A 21,623-nucleotide genomic window follows, 5' to 3' on the forward strand; every position below is an offset into this window, starting at 1 on the left:
TCCGCCTGCCAATTCAGGGGACATGGGTTCAAGCCCTGGTCTGGGAAGATCCCACATGCCGCGGAGCAACTAAGACCATGCACCACAACTACTGAGCCTGTGCCCTAGAGCCCATGTGCCATGACTACTGAAGCCCGCACACCTAGAGCCCATGCTCCGCAACAAGAGAAGCCAGTGCAATGAGAAGCCCGTGCATAGCAACTAAGAGTAGCCCCGGCTCGCCCCAACTAGAAAAAGCCTGCGTGCAGCAATGAAGACCCAACGCAGCCAAAAAAAAAAAGGATGTGGTGTGTTTGTATGTGTGTAAAAAAAAAAAAGAGAGAAATAGGATCTTGCCTACCAGACTGATTAATTTAGAGAGATTGTGATTAACTGAATTTCTACAAGTGGCTTTCAGTAGGCAAAGAGAAAAATATATTTTATACCAACTTCTGTGAAGTTTATCTAGTTTCGCTTTTGGAGGGATCCCCTGGATTACAAATAAAATGTATTTCCCTGTCTTCAGACAGTGGTCAGCAACCAGCCCCAATGATTTAATAAAGGTTAGAATTAAATGCCAAGCTTTTTTTTTTTTGAGAGGATGAGATAGACTTCCACCTACTTTTCTTTTTTTCATATTTTCCACATCATCATCTCACAGACTCTCCAGCAAAAGTGTTGGTTTGTTTATACAGTTAGGGCTGGGCTTCATCCATATATTTGAGATGCTTACAGGGCAGGATAAAACAGTAGACACAAAGATAGATAAAAATGTAATCCACAGTGAATAGGAATGCAGAATGCACTAAAATGGGAGCAAAACATCAGAACTTAAGTGAATTTGAAGATAAAATACATACTTTCTTGTTGGTTGCTTCCTCATTATGCATTTTTCTCTTCCTTAATCCAACACCCCCTAATTTGAATTTGGGAATCCATATGGCTCTAAGAAAGCTGAAACTACTCCCAGTGCAAGGCTGAAATAAGAGACCTAGGTTAATCTAATCAGTGCATCCTGTCTCCAGCTTCACTGACTGGGGCCAAGCTGGACCCATGACCTAAGTAAGCCTTAGAGTGACAGGAAGGACTTCCATGGGGACTTCTGGAACACAGATGCCCTCTCTTGTGCTGGATGGTTTTAAACACAGATCTGAGTCTGGAATTGCTGGAGCCATTTTTTCACCGTGAGAAAAGCCAGTTTGAGGGCAAAAGCCAACATAAAGAGGAGAACTGAGAAAATTACAGAGGCTAGAGTCCTCTGTAGGCCCAAAGCCTTAATTTCCCACTGGAATGTTTTAGTTTATGGGCCAGTAAATTCCCTTTAGTAAGTCCTTTGGAGGTAGGCTTTCTGTCCCCCTCAACCAAAAATATCCTCAATGATACCACTGGAGAAATAATTTCCTGGAGGAAGTGGGCCTTGGAGTGGAATTTGATAAAAAAAAAAAAAAGAGCAATGTGATGTGGTAAAGTGGGATCATTTCTTTCACAAAGATTTTTATATTTATAGGATTTTGTGTTTATAGGAAAAACACAGATTTGGTATGCTTATGTCAGCTCAACAGTCACTTGCAAGATTTCTCGTAACTTGACCTCTCAAAGAGCATTCAGTGAGATTTTGTTCCATTTAATCCCTGACTCTTATTGTGGAAACTCCTTAGAGGGCTTGCCATGTTAGATATGAGGTCAGGACTGGCTCCAAAGGTATTTCCTAAGGAGCAAAAGCCACTGCCTTCCCACTGACACCCAGACACAGTTAGTTACATGGGATCCGAGGACATTTTCCCTGCTTGATTCAACTTTACCCACTTTCTGGGGAGCTGGGCCGACAGTTTGCCAGGGAGATGTGTTCTTGGGTGGGAATTAGATCCATGTAGGCTCCATTATAAGCTAGACTGGTGGGAAAGAACTTCAGGTATTAAGAATATCTTAAATCTAAAATGTTTAGGCTCACAGCAATTAATCACTGTCTGGGCAAAACCTATGTAGCTGGACTAGGAGGGAGAGGTTCCAGCACCACAGTGTGTGTTCAAGTCAGTGACTGCGGAAGAGATTTGCATGTTTCATCAACCCTGGTGGAGACAGGAACAGAGCAAGCTGAGTCCCAGATTCAGACAATTTTTCTTTCTTTGTCCTATAGTAAGTTTTCTCCAAGATTAGCAGATCAGGACAGATGAAGGGCTTCCTCTGAAATGGGAATTATTTAAAATCAACGTAGAGGGAATTCCCTGGTGGCGCAGTGGTTAAGAATCTGCCTGCCAATGCAGGGGGACACAGGTTTGATCCCTGGTCCTGGAAGATCCCACGTGCTGCGGAGCAACTAAGCCCGTGCACCACAGCTACTGAGTCCGTGCTCCAGAGCCCGTGAGCCACAACTATTGAGCCCACATGCCACAACTACTGAAGCCCGCATGGCTAGAGCCCATGCTCCGCAACAAGAGAAGCCACTGCAATGAGAAGCCCGTGCACTGCAACGAAGAGTAGCTCCCGCTCGCCGCAACTAGAGAAAGCCTGTGTGCAGCAACAAAGACCCAACCCAGCCAAAAATTTAAAAAATTAAAATTAAAATCAATGTAGAATGGGTTTGGTTCACTGTCTCCAAGAATGGCTTCCTCTGGGATTTGTGGCTGATGGTACCAGGGTTTGTACCAAATCAAATCAAGGTTACCACAGCTTTCCTGGGTGATCAGAACACATTTCTTCTAAATAAAAGTCTAATCAGCTCTGCTGCACTATGATTTGTCTGGTGTGATATAATTACCACAAGATTTTAAAAGAGGATTTTAAAAAAGAATTTAGAGGGTAAACATTTGTTGGTATTTACCCAGCTTTTCGTAGAGTGGCAGGTGGCTCTGATTCTCAGAACTGATTCTGATTGTCTAGACTTCCACGAGAGCAGAAGAATGTCAACTCACCCTTCAATTAAAGTTAGACTTTCTTCTCCTGGCAAAATTGAAACCAACTCTAGCTAACTCATGAAAAAAAAATGGGGGCGGCGGGGGGAGGATCTGGGAGAAGGCAACTGAGCTAGCTCGCAGAATCTAAAGGGCAGCAGCTTATCCAGGCCTCAGGAAGGAGAGAGGTCAGTTTGCTCAAGCCCCTCACTCAGTGCCCTCAGCTGGAGAACCTTCTCTCTAGGGTCCTCCCAGAAGATGGCTCAGCTCCCATGCTGTCTCTTTGTGCCTCTGCTCACGTTTCAGATGTCAGAGGACAGCATTGCATTGGATCAGGTATAGCAGGTGCCCACCCCTTGGACCAATCACTGAGGGTGGGCCCAGGGAGTGGAGAGCTCTGACTGGCTGAGGCTGGGTCATGAGCTCCCTTATGTGACATGAGGGCACTAAGTCTAGGAAGAAAATGCAAATAAAAAGAACCGTTAAAAAAAAAAAAAAAGAACCGTTGCTCAGATATCACCCTCTGTGGAACTTTCTTGACTCCTAAGGCAGACCTGTTTGCTCCTCCAGGGCTGCCATAGCACTTGGTAAACACTTGGATGGGTCAAAGAGAAAATTTTATTTAACAGAATTTCTCCAAGGATGAGAACTGCATTTGTTTACCAAGTATTTGGTACAGGAAGTGAGACCCCAGAGGCTGCTGAATATGGGTGAAACTATTCTACAGGAGACCAGGAGAAGAATTTGCTTCTCAAGAGAGGTGGAGGGAGGAAAAGACAGAGGGGTGATTAAGGGATCTAGCTTGATGGCAGAACACACTGAGAAATGTCTCCAATGACTCGCCCACCACCAGTCCCACCAGCTCTGATCTACAATGTTAGGAAACTCATGAAACAAACGCTTGAAGTGAGTGGTCTGGGAGACCGTGAAGGGACTGGGTGATGTGTCAAGTCTGTGGCAGGTAGAGTTGAAGCAGCAGGTGGACATGGGATGCTGGGGACAGGAACGCTTTAGTTCCAGTTTAGTTTTAGCTAAACTATCAAGAAGTAACAAAAGTCATGGAGAAGCTGGTACCAAATTTAACCAAATCCCTGTAGAGTGGGTATAGGGAAGAGGGAGGGTGGGGTGAGTGCTTGAGGGGGGCACCTGAAAACTTGGTCCATCTATTAGAGCACTTATCACATAAGACTACAAATACTGCAGTCTGTGTCCCCCACCGACGCATGAGAATATGATTTTAAAAATAAGGACAACATCTTATTAATTTTGACATCACTCAGTCCTTGCAAACACACAATAAGTATTTGCTGAATGAGTGAATGTTGCAAGTGTGTCAACTTAGTTATTTACAATGGGTGCTATTCCATTTGGGACAGTAGGTACTAACAATTTTCTCTAGGCACTTTCTCCTGGTAGAAATGTCCAGTCCTCAGACAAAATATAATGAGCATGGAATTTGCACAGGGGACTGGTTGTCCTTAAGGTCTGCTTCCAGCAAGCAAAGGGAGTTGGATTATTACTGTTTATAATCTCTCTCTATGTTTACAAAGTACATTTATCTTTCTATCTCATTTCAGTCCTTATAGCAACCATGGGAGGTGGGCCAGTTCCTGGTTTTGGCCCTGATGGCTCCTTTTCCACCCGTAGGTCTGACTCACTAGTCTGTCTTCAAGCCAGCTCAGATATCCTCTCCTCCAGAAAGCCTTCTCCCCTTGCCCAGTCTCCTACAGGTGTGCCCCCAAAAATAGCAATATTCATTTAAAAATGATAACAGCTAAAATAAAAGGACTTGGTGTGTACCAGTTGCTAAATGTTCTACATGTATTATCTCATGTGCCTGTTACCCATTCTCTGCATACCCAGGTCCTATGCTGCCTCTATACTAACACCCACCAATGAAGCTAGAGAAAAACCATGCAGTCATTTGAACAGAGGAAGTTTCATATAAAGAATTATTAAATGACAATAGGGAAGAAACTATGAAGATGTAAAGAGAACTCTAAAGCATATCCAGGGTCTGAGGGAGAGTGCCCAGGGAAGGACAAACTTGGAAGGGGGTCCCCTCCCTAAGGCTGAGGTGCAGACCTCGTTGGAGAAGGTATGGCTGCAGCCACTGGGTGGTGGAGAGGTTCACATGGTTGCCTGGGCCACAGTCTCTGGGCAGCAGTTAACAATTTCCCTGGCCCAGCAGAACCAAGGCTGATGAATGGGTGCATAAAGAGAATTGGGGTATAGGGAGCCCACTCACGGGCAGGGTACCACATAGTCTGTTGTGCACTGCACCACGATGGGAAGGCTGCAGAAAACAACTGCCCAGGACAGAGGCCAGCACAGGCTAGTGGACAGCCAGTGGGGGAGTTAGGCCATTGGTAGTGTGCTATGGACTGAAAGTTTGTGCTCCCACCCCCAAATTCATATGTTGCAGCCCTAATCCCCAATGTGATGGTATTAGGAAATAGGGCCTTTGGAAGGTGATTAGGTTTAGATGAGGTCATGAGGGTGGGGCCCCTACCATGGGATTAGCGTCCTTATAGGAAGAAAGACACAGGTCATGCACTCTTCGTAAAAGAAGCATGTATAAAGTGTGGGTGATTGGGGACAATGTGTTACAACAGAACTGCAAAATTGATCAATAAACCTCAGATCAGAGCAGAAAAAGAAATTTATGTCATCCACCATCAGCATTAGCAATATAATTCGACACACTGGAAAATTTAATGAAGTGAAGCCAACAAGTTGATGAGCCTCCAATAAAAGTCGTAAATGTCAAATTAAGCCACATCATTTCCATGACATGGAGTTCTGTGTTGCCCTCATGTGTGCACAAATCCTGAAGTTCTTTGGAGAGTGTTATTATTGTAATTATTATTTGCTGGGGAGATGCTGAGCTGTCTGCCCCCGAGTCATATTCCTCCTGGGTTGTTTGAAACCCTGATTGCCTCATGCCTTCTGCCCTTAGCTGCCACCAATCCCAGACAAGAACTTTCATGCATTTGTCTCTTTATCATCATGAAGTGCAGAGGGGAGCCTCTCTAGGCCTGGCAGGGCCCTTTACCCCACACCCCCTGCCTTGTAAACCCACTTAGCACAAGTTATATTAGGAAGTTTAATTAGCAGAAAACAAACAAGTGGGGGGGGGTCCCAGCTGGAGCCCAGGGGACATCAGGTCCCCTGCTGGGGTCAGATGTGTCTGAACAAGTGTCAGCGAGGCTCTTTGCATGAAGGACAGAGGGCAGATCTCCTCCTGGGGAAAGAGAGATGAGAGAAGTAAGGTTGGGCCCCTCTCAGGTCCTGAGGGCCCAGAAGTCCTGGCAAGAGCCCCAAGATTTACTGGGGGCTGCTTATGTCATGAGCACTCCCTGAACTACGCAGTGGCTGGGGGAGTGGGATGTGCTGATTGGCTTAAGCTTGGAGCAGGAGTTGACATGGCTTCCTCCAAAAGAACCTGAGCTTCATGGGAGACAGGTGAACACTGGAACCGAACTCAGGGCACTGTTGGGGAGCGGGGTGGGGGGGGGTGGTCGGGAAAATGGAAGCAGGGAGGCAAACATGTGTCCATTAAAGGTGCCGTAGGAAGAGAAGAAAACTAACATTTAATGAACACTACCAAACGCTGGGTGCCTTGATGTACACTAGCTGGGTGATCCCTTTATAAACACCACGAGGTGTGTGCTATCCGGGAATTGAGGTGCAGAGAGGCTAAGAAACCTCTATATTGTCAAACAGTGGGCAAGAAGTTCAAAGCTAGGTCCATGTGATATTTCTGTGAATTATTTGTCCAAAATATACCTTTATTTTCATCCAAGGTGAGGAATGAGAAGGCTACTGGTTTGGGCTAGGTTCATTTCTCTCTCATGCCCCCTGCACACAGTGGGTTGGCTGGGGCTCTGCTCTGTGTCATTACTGTCCTTGCTCTGAGACTCAGGTTTCTGGAGCAGCCACTGTTTGAAACATCTCTGGTCTTGGTGTTGAAGGGAAGAAATCCAGAGAGTCTCACCTGGATGGTTAAATGCTCCAGCCTGGAAGAGACGCACATCACACCTGCCTACCACTCACGGGCTAAAGTAGCCCATGGTCCTCCCAACCACATGGGGATGGGGAAGTGCCATCCTACCCTGTGCCTGGAAGGCCAGAGCCAAACAATCCAGGAAGAGTACCAATGGCTACTACAGAATTGAACCAGATCCCAGGTTCTCAAACCATGTGCTAAGGACTGAATGTTTGTGTCCCCTGCAAAGTTCATATGTTGAAATCCTAACCTCCAATGTGATGTATTGGGAGGTAATGAGATCATAAGGGTGGGGCCCCCATGATGGGGTTAGTGCCCTTAGGAGAAGTGACCTGAGGGCTTGCCTCCTCCAATTTCTGCCCTCTTCATGTGAGGAAACCCTGTGTAAATGACTGTCTGAGGGCCCAGGGAGTGGGCCCTCACCAGACACTGTATCTACTGGGTCTACAGGCACCTTGATCTTGGACTTCCCAGCCCCCAGAGCTGTGAGAGATAAATGTCTGTTATTTTTAAGCCCCATCTGTGGTAACTTGTTACAGCAGCACAAAGGGACTAAGACTCCTTGTTCCACGGAGGTTCCTCAGGTCTCCGCAGGACTGAGGAAAGGTCAGTCCCATTCCCTACATTCTATCCTTTTCATTCATATAAAACTCAACCCTTTCTACATTAAAAAGAAGTCTATAAATTTTATGTGAGGAAAAAAAATTGTTCTGTTCCCTTTCAAACTAACTCTGGGGTCCCTGCCAGCTCTACACCCATAGGTCCCCACCAGGCTCTGATCAGGCCTTGCTCTCAAAAGGGGGTTTCAACTTGGCCTCACCTTAGAATCACACAGAAGTCTGTAAAAAGCTTGATGATGCCTGGGCCTCGCCCCAGACCAATTCCATCAGAACCCCTGAGCTCGGGGCCCAGGCATAAGCAAAGCTCCTCTGACAGTTCCTCAGTGCTGTTCCAAGCAGTGTCAGGAAGCAGCTGAAGCCCTGAGGGCTGGTTATTGTCTTCCCGGTGAAGGCGGGAGGAGAAGCTGGGGGTGGGAGAATTGCCTCCATTAAACGAGGCAAGAAGGGAGCTGAGGAAGGTTGAAGAGAATTTGGTGATTACCCTAATGGTTCTAGCTCCTTCCCAGCGGCAGGGAGCTGGGGATGATGTGGCCCACGGGTTCAAAATTCACACACACGACACCGTCCACACACACTCACACGCAGACACACACATTCACACACACATCTGCACACAACACACATGCACAGCATCCCACACACATATACACAAACACACACTCACGAATGTGCACACACACATACACACTCACATGTGTAAATCTACCCCATATATACACCTCACACACACACACACATACTTCCACACATGTATACACACTCTGCACACACACACTCTTACATCCATACTCACATGCATCTTTTTTGTTTCACAAGAAAGAGAAAGATCACATTTTGGGGTGAATGAAACTCCTCCCTTGTCTGGTCCAATTCTCTCATCCTACGTGTGACGAAAAGCAGCTGTGAGGAGGGTCAAGGCGTGTGAGAAGTCCCCCCCTTAGTTCTGGTCAACTCTCCTTAGCTCTAGAAAGTATATTAGAAGGGTTTTTTTTTAAGAATTTTTTTTTTGTGTGTGTGGAAAAAAGGTGACTAGGGGTTCTTCTCCTGGTTGGCAAAGAGAGGAGAAGGGGCACTTTTGTCCTCTCTTCCCAAGCGACTTGTCTCCCAAGCGGGGTGATAATCATTCCAGCTCCATGGGTCGCCGCGAGGATTAACCAAGATGCTTCATGTTGAGGGACCAGGGCTGTTTCCGGCACTAGGTGCTCTAGAACAATATCATCTCCCCCACTCACCGACAGAGCAGGGGCTTTGTGACCTCACTTGACAGACATGTCTCATTGGGGGTGACACTCCAACAGTGGGTTGTGGGACAATGAAAAGTCCGATATACACGTGTACACACACACACACACACACACACACACACACACACACACAGTGGTGGATCGTCTGCTGAGCAGTGAATTTGGGTTTCTTCCCAGCAGTTTTTCCTTCCTGCCCTGCCCTTTGTAGGGGGTGCTGGGCTCTGTGCTCGTTGCCCTGGAGGAGATTCAGAATGCCAGGGTGAAAGCCTGAGGGCAGGCCCTCTTCCCCTGTAGCTGAGATTGTGCTACTTGTCCTGCAGAAGGTAGGGGAAGACAGGGCTGCCTAGAGGAGAGAATGGGGGCAGAGCTGTACCCAAGCCTGAGGCCAGACAGAGCCTCTTGGGCTGGGGGAACTGCGGGGTCCTCAGCCTATTCACTCTTTGTCCCCCTGGAGTTGGCTGGGTCTCCTGGGGCAGTGGCCTTGGGCACACACCTCAGTGGGCCGGATCCTAGCCTTGAGGTTGTTAGCCCCAACAGGACTGCAGTGCCTAGGTGCCGGGACCACAGGGTTGGATGCAGGCACATCCGCATGTGCCCACAGTGAGCAGCGGGGAGGGGTGGCCTCAGCATCCTGCCAATGCTCTGGCCTTGAGGGTGGGGTAAGGAGCCTCTACAATGCCCAAGTCCAGTGTGATTGATTTATATCAATTTGAGACTGTCTTACAGAGTGATGAAAGTCAGAAAGAAAAACAGATATCGTATATTATCGCATATATATGGAACCTAGAAAAATGGTACAGATGAACCAGTTTGCAGGGCAGAAATAGAGACACAGATGTAGAGCACAAACGTACGGACACCAAGGGGGGAAAGTGGCAGGGGGTGGTGGTGGGATGAATTGGGAGATTGGGATTGACATATATACACTAATATGTATAAAATAGATAACTAATAAGAACCTGCTGTATAAAAAAATAAAATTAAATTCAAAAATAAAATAAGCATAATGTTTCCTGCACAACCAAGTTTGTGCAATAAGACTCGAAGTAGCACATGTAAACACACATCTGTGTATATGTGCGGCAACTCTTTTAGTTTATGGGATTTGGTGGGGGGAGGTTACAGTTGGTGAAACCAGTTTCCAAATGTTCCCCCTTTTTGGTGACAAGCACAATTTGTGGCAGGTGTGCCAACAGAACCACACTAATATTTACACACTGAGTTAAGATTTCTGTTACTCTCCGTCTTTGAACCGAACAAACTCGATCTCCCAATTATACAAAATTAATTTCAATGAATTAAGCATGTGACAGCATTCTACCTTAGGATATCCGTTACCCAGGCAGTGGAGAAGAAAGAAGTACAGAAGTGTTTTCTAGAAAAGCAGATAGCAGTGACTCTTAGGGCCAAGGGAGAAGGTTTTGACTGGGAAGGGGTGTGGGGTGTGAGGCTTCTGGGAAAGCAAGGTTCTATCTTGAGTCCTGGGAGGTATTTAAAAGGTGTTGCCTTATAAGTCATCAAGGAGACATATACCTACTGCCTCCTGGTGGTCCTTCTGCCACCCTGCACATTCTCCAAAGTGGGACGTGACCCAGGTGAAGCTTTGTTCTTTCTCCCAAGCCCTTAGTATCTCCCAACAGAACCTGAAGTCAAGAAGGGGAAAGCCACAAGGCATAGCATCAGGGGAAGGAGTGAAGGGAAAGGTTCTCTGAGTTTCTCTGGCCGCCCATGGTGCAATGCTTTGCTTGAGTCCAGACCCCACCCACTTTACTGCCTGGCAGGCTACTTCTTGGTCCTGCCCGGATGCAGGTTTGGCCTCTCCCTGGGCCAGTGAGGGTGGATGCTTGTGGTCTTTGTTGGCTTCCTTTCTGTCAGGCTGGACAAGATGTCCCAAGATCATCTTGCACATTTCCTTCCCCAGACCTACAATCAAAGGACCCCTGATTCCTTCAGTAGGAAATAATATTGAGAGACCATAATCTGGAGGGTGGAGTATACATTGCTACTGAGTTTGTTTGTTTGTTTTGGTTTCTGACACGATAAGCAGTGAGGTTCATTAGTTTCCATTTTCTTGCATATTTTAGAGATCATTGTGTTTTAGTTTTCTTTTTTTACTCTTGTTTTTTAAAAAATGTGAAATGTTTACATTTTCTAGTCAAAACTATAAAACAAGATACATTCAGAAAAGATTTCTCACTTTTTTTCCTCCCTCCTGTTCTATCCCTTCCCCTATAGGTAAGCATTTTTAATTAGTGTTAGGTTTATTCTTCTGTTGTTTATATTTGAAAATACAAGCAAGTATGTATATTCTTTATCATTTATACACACATATATTTACACAAAGGTAACATTATACATTTTCTTCTACACTTCTGAGCATGTTTCTCATGTCCATACATAACTGAAGATTGGATGAGAGGGAAGCAAAGAATTGTTGTCTTGGAATTGACTTCATAGTATTATATAATGTTTTCACATCGCTCCAGGCCACAGGGTCCTGTGGGAGAGGAGGCAGAAAGGGGTGTCTGAACAGGGTTGGGGGGGGCTCTAGGACCACCATTACCACTTCAACCGAGCAGCCACACTTCTACATATTTAGCATCCATATCAAATTTGGTCTGAAAATGGTTCCTGCCACCAGAAGAAAAATTCTAAGAGAAAATGGCCACAATTATCAACCCAGACCCACTGATTCTAGCATCTGAGAAAGTTGCTTGGAGAGCACAGGCTTCATGTTAACTTTACTATGCTAGGTTAGTCTTACTGTCTGGCATTGCTTAAACTTGAGTCCCAAGAAAACTTTGTGGGAAGAAAATCTTCATCCATTCAACAGTAGAGAAAAGGACCCAATAAATCAGTTTGTCCACATCTTCATTTGAGGGAACCCATTATTCACATTTATGAAAGAATCTTCAAGGAGACAAGAAAATAAAAAGGAACTTAAAGAGGCTGCTAGAGTTTGAAGTAAACTGTCATTTTGCCTTGAGTATATAAAACTAAAGTCCTTTGTAGACGGGGTATTGAATTAGCTCAAGAATTGGCAGCCCCAGTGAAAGACAGGTATGCAGGCTGACTTTCTTTCACTGTTCGCCATACCCTTTCTGCCACCTGGAAAAACCACTCTTGATTGTGAAAGTAGACAGGCATCAGGCACAAAGTCCATGTGTACACAGACATAAACCATATATGTGTCTAGGCCTCACTGGACACATCATGACTTGTACCCTTGGGGCCTGGCACAATGCCTGGTATATAGTAGGTGCTCAGAATGGTTGAATGAACAAACATATTACACTTCATCCTCATGACCTAAATGGAAATGAGTGAGGAACTTGGCTCATCACTGTTAAAAGGTTGCTTTAGGGGCTGAATTGTGTCTCCCCCAAATCTCATGTTGAAGCCCTGACCCCCAGGACCTCAGAATGTGACTATATTTGGAGACGGGTTCTCTAAAGAGGTGATTAAGGTAAAATGAGGTCATATGGGTGGGCCTTAATCCCACAGGACTGGTGTCCTTATAAGGAGAGATTAGGACAGAGACACGTGGGCACACAGAGGAAAGGCCAAATAAGGACATAGGGGGAAGGTGGCCATCTGCAAGCCAAGGAGAAAGGTCTCAGGTGAAACCAGACCTGCTGACACCTTGATCTTGGGCTTCTAGCCTCCAGAACTGTGAAAAAATAAATTTCTGCTGTTTTGTTACGGCAGCCTTAGCAAACTAATACAATTGCCAAACTCTCTCCAGACCTACTACAGATGCAATGTCAAAGTAACATCTTGGATGGCTTGCCATTCCCATTCCCACGTCATATAAGCCAGAAAGGAACTGTTCTGAGTGTGTGTTTCATGATGCTTTGAAATCTCAAGTGTATCTATGGGACCAGCTCAGCTGTAAGAAAGCCCTTTATGAGGTCATCATCCCACTCTTGCCAGATCTCTGCAGATGGAGACACTCAAGCTTTGAAAAACACTTGAAGAGCTACCATGCCTCACTTTGCAAAACCTCTTTTAAGAAACATTATTATCAGAAATCTATTCAACAGCATGAAGAGGAAGCAATGTCTCCAGTATTTGAAAACCCTGAGAACACTGCAATATGATGGGTTTACAACTGTATATTTTGGGGAAACTTATATCCCTGAGAGTCTTGTAACAGGGGAAGATTTTAGTGATGGCTATTTCATGCCAACTCCAACTTGGTGTATTGTGCATGCCGGTGGTAGTCAAGGATGGATGCCTTGGAAATATCGGATGTTCCTAAGGGATGAGTTATGCATCAAACAAGAAGACAGCCTCTTCTCTGAGTTCTGTGATGTGGCAAAGAAGACCTACGGGAAGTGCACCATTGTGGTCAAAGACAGAAGGCAGCAGGATGAGATGAAGCCAAAGGAAGACACAGAATCCGAGGCCCAGGCCCATGTCCCATCAGTCCTTAACTTAACGAACATCACGTGTTGTCCTGAGGTGGCCAAGTCCTATGGCCATAAACTACTCTCTCTGCCTTCCCCTTACAGTTATCTGAACCCTCTAGACTCAGCCTGGTCTTCTCTGAAATGGTTTATCATCAATTACAGAAAGGAGTTTTGTTTGCAATCCACTGATGGTGTCTATTCTTACCAGTATATACTCTTCAGTGATTTATTTAGCAAAGGGATTGAAAGGATAAACCCAAGCAAATGGAGAACACTAACTAACAAAGTACAAAGATGGGAAAACTACTATCTTGGTAAATTTTCTGAAGTGCGATTCCTCTAACAGCAGGGCCGTGCTGTGCGCGTGATCTTTACCAATTCTGTTGGGTTTGATTCTGGACCACTGCAGCCAAATATACTCCAACAATGACCTCACAGGGATGCTGTGAGGACTGCTTCCTAAGGGCATTGGCAAAGTGCTTATGGTTTGCTGAAGGTTTCATTAAATCTTGTTGGTAAATTAGTGATCTTGACTTTCATCTGGTTAAGGCCACTCTGAGGGCTATTACCTCAGTGAGAGGATGAGAGTTAACTGAGCCCAAAGGAGCTGGGAAGTGAGAGAGATGAACAGAGCTAAAGGTTGTGTGAGGAAAAAAAGAGAACCAAGAGTGTGCTCACAAAAAATTGAAATTAACTAGTGTGCCTACCGGTTTCAGTCCACCAAAATAATCCACAGGGAGCCGGCTTGCCATCAACAGATGTGGTCCAGACGGTGGCTGAACAGGCTCTTTCCCTTCCATTGCTTGAAAGCAAGGAGGTAGAGGGTGAGCAAGAGACATCCAAGGAAGTTAAACCCCAACCAGATCCTCCAGGCAAGTTGGTGGTCCCCATAAGGAACCTGGAAAGCTATGACAGTGATTGGTTCAAGTTGGACTTGGTGGGTGAACAGGTGACGTAAACAGGAGGGTCTACAGAACCCACTTATCCAATCCGTCTCCCATTCCAACTCCAAGAATCCCAATGGGAGGTCACTAGCCCGTCATGCAGTTGCACCTCGGGGCCCTGGTTGCTGAGCCACCTGTGGCTAACAGCACCCTAAAGTCTGGGGCTGCTGCTAATGGTGGCTGTAAGGATTTGTGGTGGTATTTTTCACTTTTATAAAAAAAAAAAGCCCTGCCTCCTATTAAACATATCACAAAATTCACTCTTGTTTATGTACGTTCAGGCAGTAATTTTATAGCAGAAGTAATTATTCTGGGGTATGTCAAAAACAATGTCTGAAAATTGCTACCAACTCCCAACAGACTTGCCTATATATCAGATGGTGAGGCCAGGTTCCCGCTAGCCAAGCACAGAAAAATCAGATTCTTTGCTTGTCTTCTGTCCTAATTCCTTCCTGAAACTCCCTGGATTATTTAGAAACACTTTGTCAGAAAACAGATGTTCAGTGCTTTTCAGCAACTAAGCGGTGGACTTCTGCAGCATCCTGTTTTTATGCATTTTATCTGCAGATGAATCACACTTACCACCTCCAACCACTGGGAACCAGACACTCTCAGCTGCACCTCCCACTTTACAGCCGACTGTGCAGTATGAGTTTCTTGTGGCTGCTGTGACAACTACCACACACTTGGTGCACTAAACCAACAAAAACTTATCCTCTCCCAGTCCTGGAGGCCTGAAGTCTGAAATCAGTTCCGCTGAGCCAAAATCAAGGTGTCAGCAGGGCCACGCTCCCTCCACAGGCTCTAAGGGAGAATCCATTCCTGGCCTCTTGTGGCTTCTGGGTGGCTGCCCGCCTTCCTTGGCTTGTGGCCACATCACTCCAATTTCTGCTTCTGTGGCCACATTACTTTCTCCTCTTCTGTGTCCAATCTCCCTCTGCCTCCCTCTTATAAGGACATGTGTGACTGCATTTAGGTCCCATCCAGATAATCCAGAATCATCTCACCATCTCAAAATCCTTAATTTAATCACACATGCAAAGATTCTTTTTCCATATAGGGTAACATTCACAGGTTCCAGAGATTCAGACCTGGATACATTTAGGGACCATTATTCAGCTGAGCACAGGTTCTAAAGAAGGTTTTCTTCTGCCAGCTGAAATACTGCATTTCCCACTGAAATACTTCACTTCCCACCGCATTTCCCAGGGGTAACACAGTTACCCCTGATGAAACGGCTCTCACTGTGTGGTACTTTTATTTTTAAACCTTTTATTTATTTTATTAAAAATTTTTTTTAATTTTTTGGCCATGCTTTGCGGCATGAGGGACCTTAGTTCCCCAACCAGGGATCGAACCTGCACCCCCTGCCATGAAAGCGGGGAGTCTTAACCACTGGACCGCCAGGGAAGTCCACTGCATGGTACTTTTGTGTGGTTTTTTTCGCTACCTGTTTCATGTATGTTTCAGAATTTATGTTCCTTAGTAACAGGACTCAGACCTCCTTGGTGACTTCAGTGTCGGTGGCCTGCGTTTGGGATGTGAGTGCGTTTTGCCCCTACGTCGCATTTATCTCACACCTGTCCAGAGTTCTGTAGTGACAACCACTAACAGCTATACATGCTTAACTCACTTAATCCTCACAACAGTCTGCGATGTAGGAACTACCATTGTCTCCATTTCTCAGAAGGGTAAACTGAGGCACAGAGAGATACGTAACTTGCTCCAGTGCGGAAGAGCTGAGGTTCAAATCCAGAGTTCCCAGGTAGAACTGTTATTCACATAGCCTCTCTACTAACGAGCAGCTCAGTTCACCCTCAAAACCTCTCAGGTAGGTCCTATCACTTTCCCATTTTACAGATGAGGAGACTGTGACACTCAGGCCAGTCAGAGCCTAAGCCCGTGTGCCCAGCCACCATGCTTGGCTTGGTTATTGAAACACGGTGTAAGGCTTGCCTCTGACATCAGACAATCGGCTGGCAAAGTGGCTGCCTCCAACTGGACACAACAAAACATACTTCAGTACAATATTGAGCTAGAGGCAGGTACTTTTTAAAGACACATTATTTTGCAGTGAGAAAAAAAATGGGAGGGTTTTGGGTTATCAGATGAACAAGATAGACCAACAGGAGCTATTTTTCTTGGAAAACCGAGACGATCTAATAAAACGAGTTTAGGATTGTTTTCCTTCGAGGCCTTGTTCAATCATTAGAAAGCAAGTAGGGAAAAAGAGAACATTGGTATAACCAGAGATCAAAGGGCCACGGGTAATGTGCAACTGAGTTACGTAATATTGTACTCATAATTAAGAAATGCTGCTTTATGCCAAGCATGGAAACTTCCAGGAGAAAATAGTGGAAAGTACACAGGGTTTTGGGAATCGGAAGGATCTCGTTAGAATCGCAAGTTTCCAGCTTGTTAACTATGAGACTTTGGACAAGTTACTTCCCTGAGGCTCAATGAACTCATTAGTAAACTAGAGTTGAGGGCTTTAAACACTTAGCACACACCAAGCCACTACATCATGACCAGCCCCGACTCAGCGCTCAATAAACTGGAGCTCCTGTTACTGCAGTGCAGGCTGGGCTTCCAGCAAGAGCATCCACAGTTGCTTCTCATTTCCTTTTCACTCTCTGTGGCAAATTCTTGCTTTTTATCACTGGGTTGTAATCAGAGTAGACACATCTTAAGACGTGTCTTTTGATCAAAGGAAATTCTTTTCTCTGGCATTTCTTTTAAGACCGGCTGCGATAGGTTAGGGAACTAAGGATAAGAGGTCTCTTCTGGTGGTGTGGACAGCAAGGATGGAGAGTACAGCCTGGAAACTTTTGGGAGCAGCACTTATATGAAATAAACAGTGGGTGAGGGCTTCCCTCGTGGTGCAGTGGTTGAGAGTCCACCTGCCGATGCAGGGGATGTGGGTTCGTGCCCCGGTCCGGGAGGATCCCACGTGCTGCGGAGCGGCTGGGCCCGTGAGCCGTGGCCGCTGAGCCTGCGCATCTGTAGCCTGTGCTCTGCAATGGGAGAGGCCACAACGGTGAGAGGCCCGTGTACCGCAAAAAAGAAAAAAAACCCCAAAAAACAGTGGGTGATAAGGCCCAGCAGCCCTGCAGGTGTGGACACATCTTCTGGAAGACCCTTCGTGATGTTGGTGGCGCTGACTCCTTCGGAGAGGTTGGCTGAGGGCACATCTCATCCACTTTGGTCCTCATCAGGACCAACAACCACATGCCCACTCCCTTCCTGTGGGCCAGGCTCCCCCTGAGGAGGTGGCGCGTTGGAAAATGTGCTGCCCTGGAAAAAGCCCAGAGGGAAATAGGTTAATGGAGCTGAATGCCCATTGGCTCAGGCCTTGACCACTCAAGGAAGGTCCAGGCTCAACTGAGTTGATCGAGCTGCACCTGGCCAATCAGGGGACCGAGTTGCCCCCCCATCCCCACAGGTGGTACACACTCCTTCCATTTGTGATTGTTTTACATGTACAGAACATTTTTATATACTTGACCTCATTCAGTTTAGACAACCACCCTGTACATAGGCAGGGCAGTGATTGTTAAGCTCGTTTTACAAATGAAGACAAAGTGGTAACTGACTCACCTGGAGGGATGCCCACCTGTAGTGGCAGGAGGGTCAGGACTAGAATCCACGTCTTCCTATCAGGAAGTCCTCACAGCCCTCTCTAGCTGGTTCTATGGGTCAGTTAGGATTAGGTCAGGCTATGAGTAGTGGAGACCTAACCACAGAGATTTAAATAAAATAGAAGGTACCCTCCCATCCCCCACCAAAACAAAAAATGCTAAGGTGGCAGTTCAGGGCTAATATGATGGATCCACGATCATAAAGAACTCAGGGTCTTATCTTTTTCCTCTCCTGTCCTAGACTTGGTTCCATCCTCAACATCACCTCATAGTCCAAAATGGCTGCTGAAAAAGCCATTGCATTAGCATTCCAGGTAGCAGAGAAGGAGAAAAGGAGGAAGAAGGGCTCATCCCTTTTCTTTTAAGGGGCTTTCCAGGAAGTCTCACACTTAAACCTTCCACTTAAATCTCATTGGCCAGACTTAGTTGCAAGGGAAGCTGGGAAAAGTAGTCTTTATTCTGGATGGTGATGTGGCCAGCTGAAAATCCCTGCTCCCCTTCCTTTGTGTGTTACCACTCATCCACTCACCAAATATTCGAGCACCTTCTATGTGCCTGTAACGTGTGGCCCGGACAGGGGCCCAAAGAAAGTAAGCTCAGGCCCTGGAGGCAGTCAGGTTGGTGGTGTGGAGTACCTCTCGGTCAGTGAGATTTTGAAGGTGTGGGGAGTGAGGGCTCGGAGTCCAGGGCCTGGCTGGGGAGTCAGGGGCAGAGCAGCAGGAAGAGGTGAAACTGGAGCCGAGGCCAGAGGAAGAGCAGGGACTTCATCACAGTGGGTAGAAGAAGAGGTCAAGTGTGCCCAGCTTACCCACTTCCCAGGGCACGGGGTATGTGAGTGCATGCACGCACGTGTGCGTGCAAGTGTGCGTGTGGTGGGCAGGGAGCAGTGTGAGTGGAATGAAAGGAAGAATGCAAGTGTGGAAGGGACAGGATGGAAAAAGAAAACAACGTGTGGTATGAGAAGGAGTTTGGGCTATTCTAGAAGGAAAGGAAAGACCCTGAAGGGTGTGGTGCAGGACGATGGGTTAGGGTGGGGAAGCATAAGTTTTCCCACCAAGGAGTCCAGCTCCTGGTTCAAAACCCATGTGTGGTTTTCCAGGCCTGACCGCAGGCAGTTACAAAGGTGTCACCCAGCAGGGCTCATAGGGGCAAAAGCCACCCTCCCCACAGCAGACTTGGTGACAGCCAGGGCCCTGCCATCTCTGAAGGGAGCTGTAGTCCACGGCTCAGGCCCCTGACTTGGAGGGAGAGGGGAGAGGGGACTGCAGCCCCCAGGTCCTTGGGCTCTGCCCACTGCACCCAGCATCCCTCCCACGCTCAGAGCAGAAGGACTTGCCTCAAGCTAAAGGGGAAACCGAGGCCTTTACCCAGCACAGCTTCCCTGGGTATCCCCTCGCCCTGCATGTACCGGGGCCTTCAGTGCCCGGCCCCCAGATGCCACCCACCTCCAGCCCGGCCAGGTTCCCTTCCCTTTTCCTCTCGCATCTCCTTCAGCCTGTGATCATGCTCAAGCTTACTCCTTCTGCAAAAACCTTTCCCTCAACCCTGCCTTCCCCTAAGGCTACCAATGTCTCTGTCCCCACCTTTGAGGTGCACAGCAGGCGGCAAAGTTGGGAGAACTTCTTTTACAATTTTTAAATAATCAGCTCGTGAAGTCCCTCCAAATTTAATTCAATGGGGCTAATTGTGAATCTTTGAAAAGTACAAATCAGTACATTAGAGAGTGTCCAAAACATCTGGAAACTCAAGGGAAATATTGAGCCAATTATTTGAAAACTAACTAGTTATTTGTAGTTAACATACTGCTCAGACAAAAATTTGTTTCCTGACTTTGCAGACCACACACACACACACACACACACACACACACACTTGAAATTAGGATGCAAACGGCACTGTTTCTATTTCCTCATACCCTCCCCACTTCCCGCAGCCTGGCCTCTGTCCTCACCTTGTCGTCTTGAAGACTTGATGACCCACGACTTGGAAGAACAAGAACACCTGCCCACCTGCCCTGTCCTTGCACGGGAGTGAAGAGTACAGGCCCAGAGCTGAACTGCGAGGTCCACATCCTGTCTCTGCCTCTTGCCAGCTGGGGAACCTTAGACAGAGAGGTTAACCTCTCTGTGCCTCGGCTTCCTTATTGTGAGACGGGGACGGTGATACATGTTGGGGGTAATAGATGTAAAGCAGGAGGAACAGTTAAGGGCTAAACAAGGATTCGCAGCTACGTTCTCTCCCCTGCTCCCCAGGCTACTGGCTCCAGATGTTCCTTCCCAGCCCGGCTTCTGGCTCATCTCCCTCTGCCCATCGTTTAAGCCTCCAAAGGAGATTCAAGGACCACCTCATCGGCATCCCCTCGGGGTTTTCAAATTTGTTCACAGATTCCTGGTCTCTCCCGCATGGCTTCTGATGCCGTGGGTCTGGGGCCCAGCTCAGGGATCTGCACTTTAAACAGCCTCTCGTGTGCGATCACGTTTAAGAACCCAGCCTCAATCCTCTTTTCCCTCCAGACTCTCCGTCACCCCTGGCTTCCCTCCGACAAGGACGAGGCCCGTGGCATCTCAGCACAGCCGGGGATCTCAAGTCGGCTGAGTCGCAGTACTGTGCATGCGCAGGCCCGGCCCCTGCAGGAGGCTGGGAAGGTCGCACCCAGGCAGGTGTGCTTCCCTGAGATGAGAATTTGGTGACAGACAGGCAAGAGACGACCTTTTTTCAAACGCCCCAGATTTTTTGTTTGAAATATTCAGTTCCTGAAATATATTATGTACGGCTCTGCCTCGTTAAGCAAAGTATATAAAGACAGTTTTACCTTTCCTTAATGTCATGATGGGTGTCGTTCCTGGTGTGGGCTTGGCGATCGTACAGACGAGTTCTCAGGCCTGGTCTGCTGCTCAGAGACCGTCTCTCTTGCTCTGAGGTATTTCTGCCGCCAACAGCCTTTCTTCATATCTGATTCTAGTAGGTTGTAAGCTCAAAAACCAAAAACGTGTTAGGAGCCCACCTAACAAGATGAAATATGATCTGTGTGAGGGATCCTGGGGCTCTCTTGTGCATGGAGGACGTAGATTCCAGTTTACGTTCTTTGAAACATCTTTCAGCTGCCCAGGGACGGTGGTCTTATGGAATCGTTCTCAGTTATGGTCCCGAGAGAGAGGCTGGGTAGGTGCAGTCAGATGGGGTCCTGGGTGTGGGCTTTACCAATCACTCCATCCACCCACGTGTTCATGCATCCAACCACTTATTTAAAGTCAAGCTACAAATCTACTGACTATTGATACTGGAATAGTATCAATAACTCCAACTACAGTAAGTCCCCTACATACAAACCTTCAAGTTTCAAACTTTCAAAGATGCAAACATGCATCTGGTTCCAGCAAGGAACCAGAACCTGTGCCACCAACGTCAGGCATGAGTGAAATTGCAGCTTGCCCTCCGTCTCCTGTTGCTGACGACCCTTCCGCTCTACCATCTCCCACCTCCTCTCCCTCCTCCAGTCGTAACTCTTCTTGCCTGTTCACTCGATGCCAGCCCCTGTGTGCCAGCTGTTGTGCTGTACCGCTGTACTCTTCAAGGTACTGCACTGTGAGATTCAAAATGCTTTCGTGTTTGTTTTTTATGTATTATTTGCGCGAAAAGTATTATAAACCAATTACAGTACAGTACTATAGAGCCGACTGTGTTAGCTGGGTACCTAGGCTAACCTTGTGGGACGTACACACAAAATTGAACTTCCGAACGCACTCTCAGAACAGAACTCGTTCGTATGTTGGGGACTTACTATAGTGATTATCTCCCCCTAGTGGAAGAAGAGAATATCAGAAAGGTTAACTTAAACCCCAAAACACCGTTTACAGAAAACCTGTGGGCGTGGTCAACGGTTTAT

The 21,623-nt window shown here is 46.8% G+C and overlaps 1 protein-coding gene across 1 annotated transcript; it reads left to right on the forward strand.

The window, feature by feature from the left end:
• Positions 1 to 10,899: 10,899 nt before the first annotated feature.
• Positions 10,900 to 21,101, forward strand: FAM243A (family with sequence similarity 243 member A). The gene has a single exon (XM_029215439.1). It carries the CDS (start codon positions 12,728 to 12,730, stop codon positions 13,496 to 13,498), a length of 771 nt encoding a protein of 256 aa, XP_029071272.1. The 5' UTR covers positions 10,900 to 12,727; the 3' UTR covers positions 13,499 to 21,101.
• The last annotated feature ends 522 nt before the right edge of the window (positions 21,102 to 21,623 follow it).

Source organism: Monodon monoceros, unplaced genomic scaffold, assembly GCF_005190385.1.
Source record: "Monodon monoceros isolate NGI ecotype Baffin Bay Population unplaced genomic scaffold, NGI_Narwhal_1 Super_Scaffold_11, whole genome shotgun sequence".
In the NCBI taxonomy this organism is placed as follows: Eukaryota; Metazoa; Chordata; class Mammalia; order Artiodactyla; family Monodontidae; genus Monodon; species Monodon monoceros.

Bases quoted from the DNA above. Each gene is read 5' to 3' on its own strand.
- FAM243A (XM_029215439.1), top strand. From the start codon at position 12,728: ATGCCTCACTTTGCAAAACCTCTTTTAAGAAACATTATTATCAGAAAT.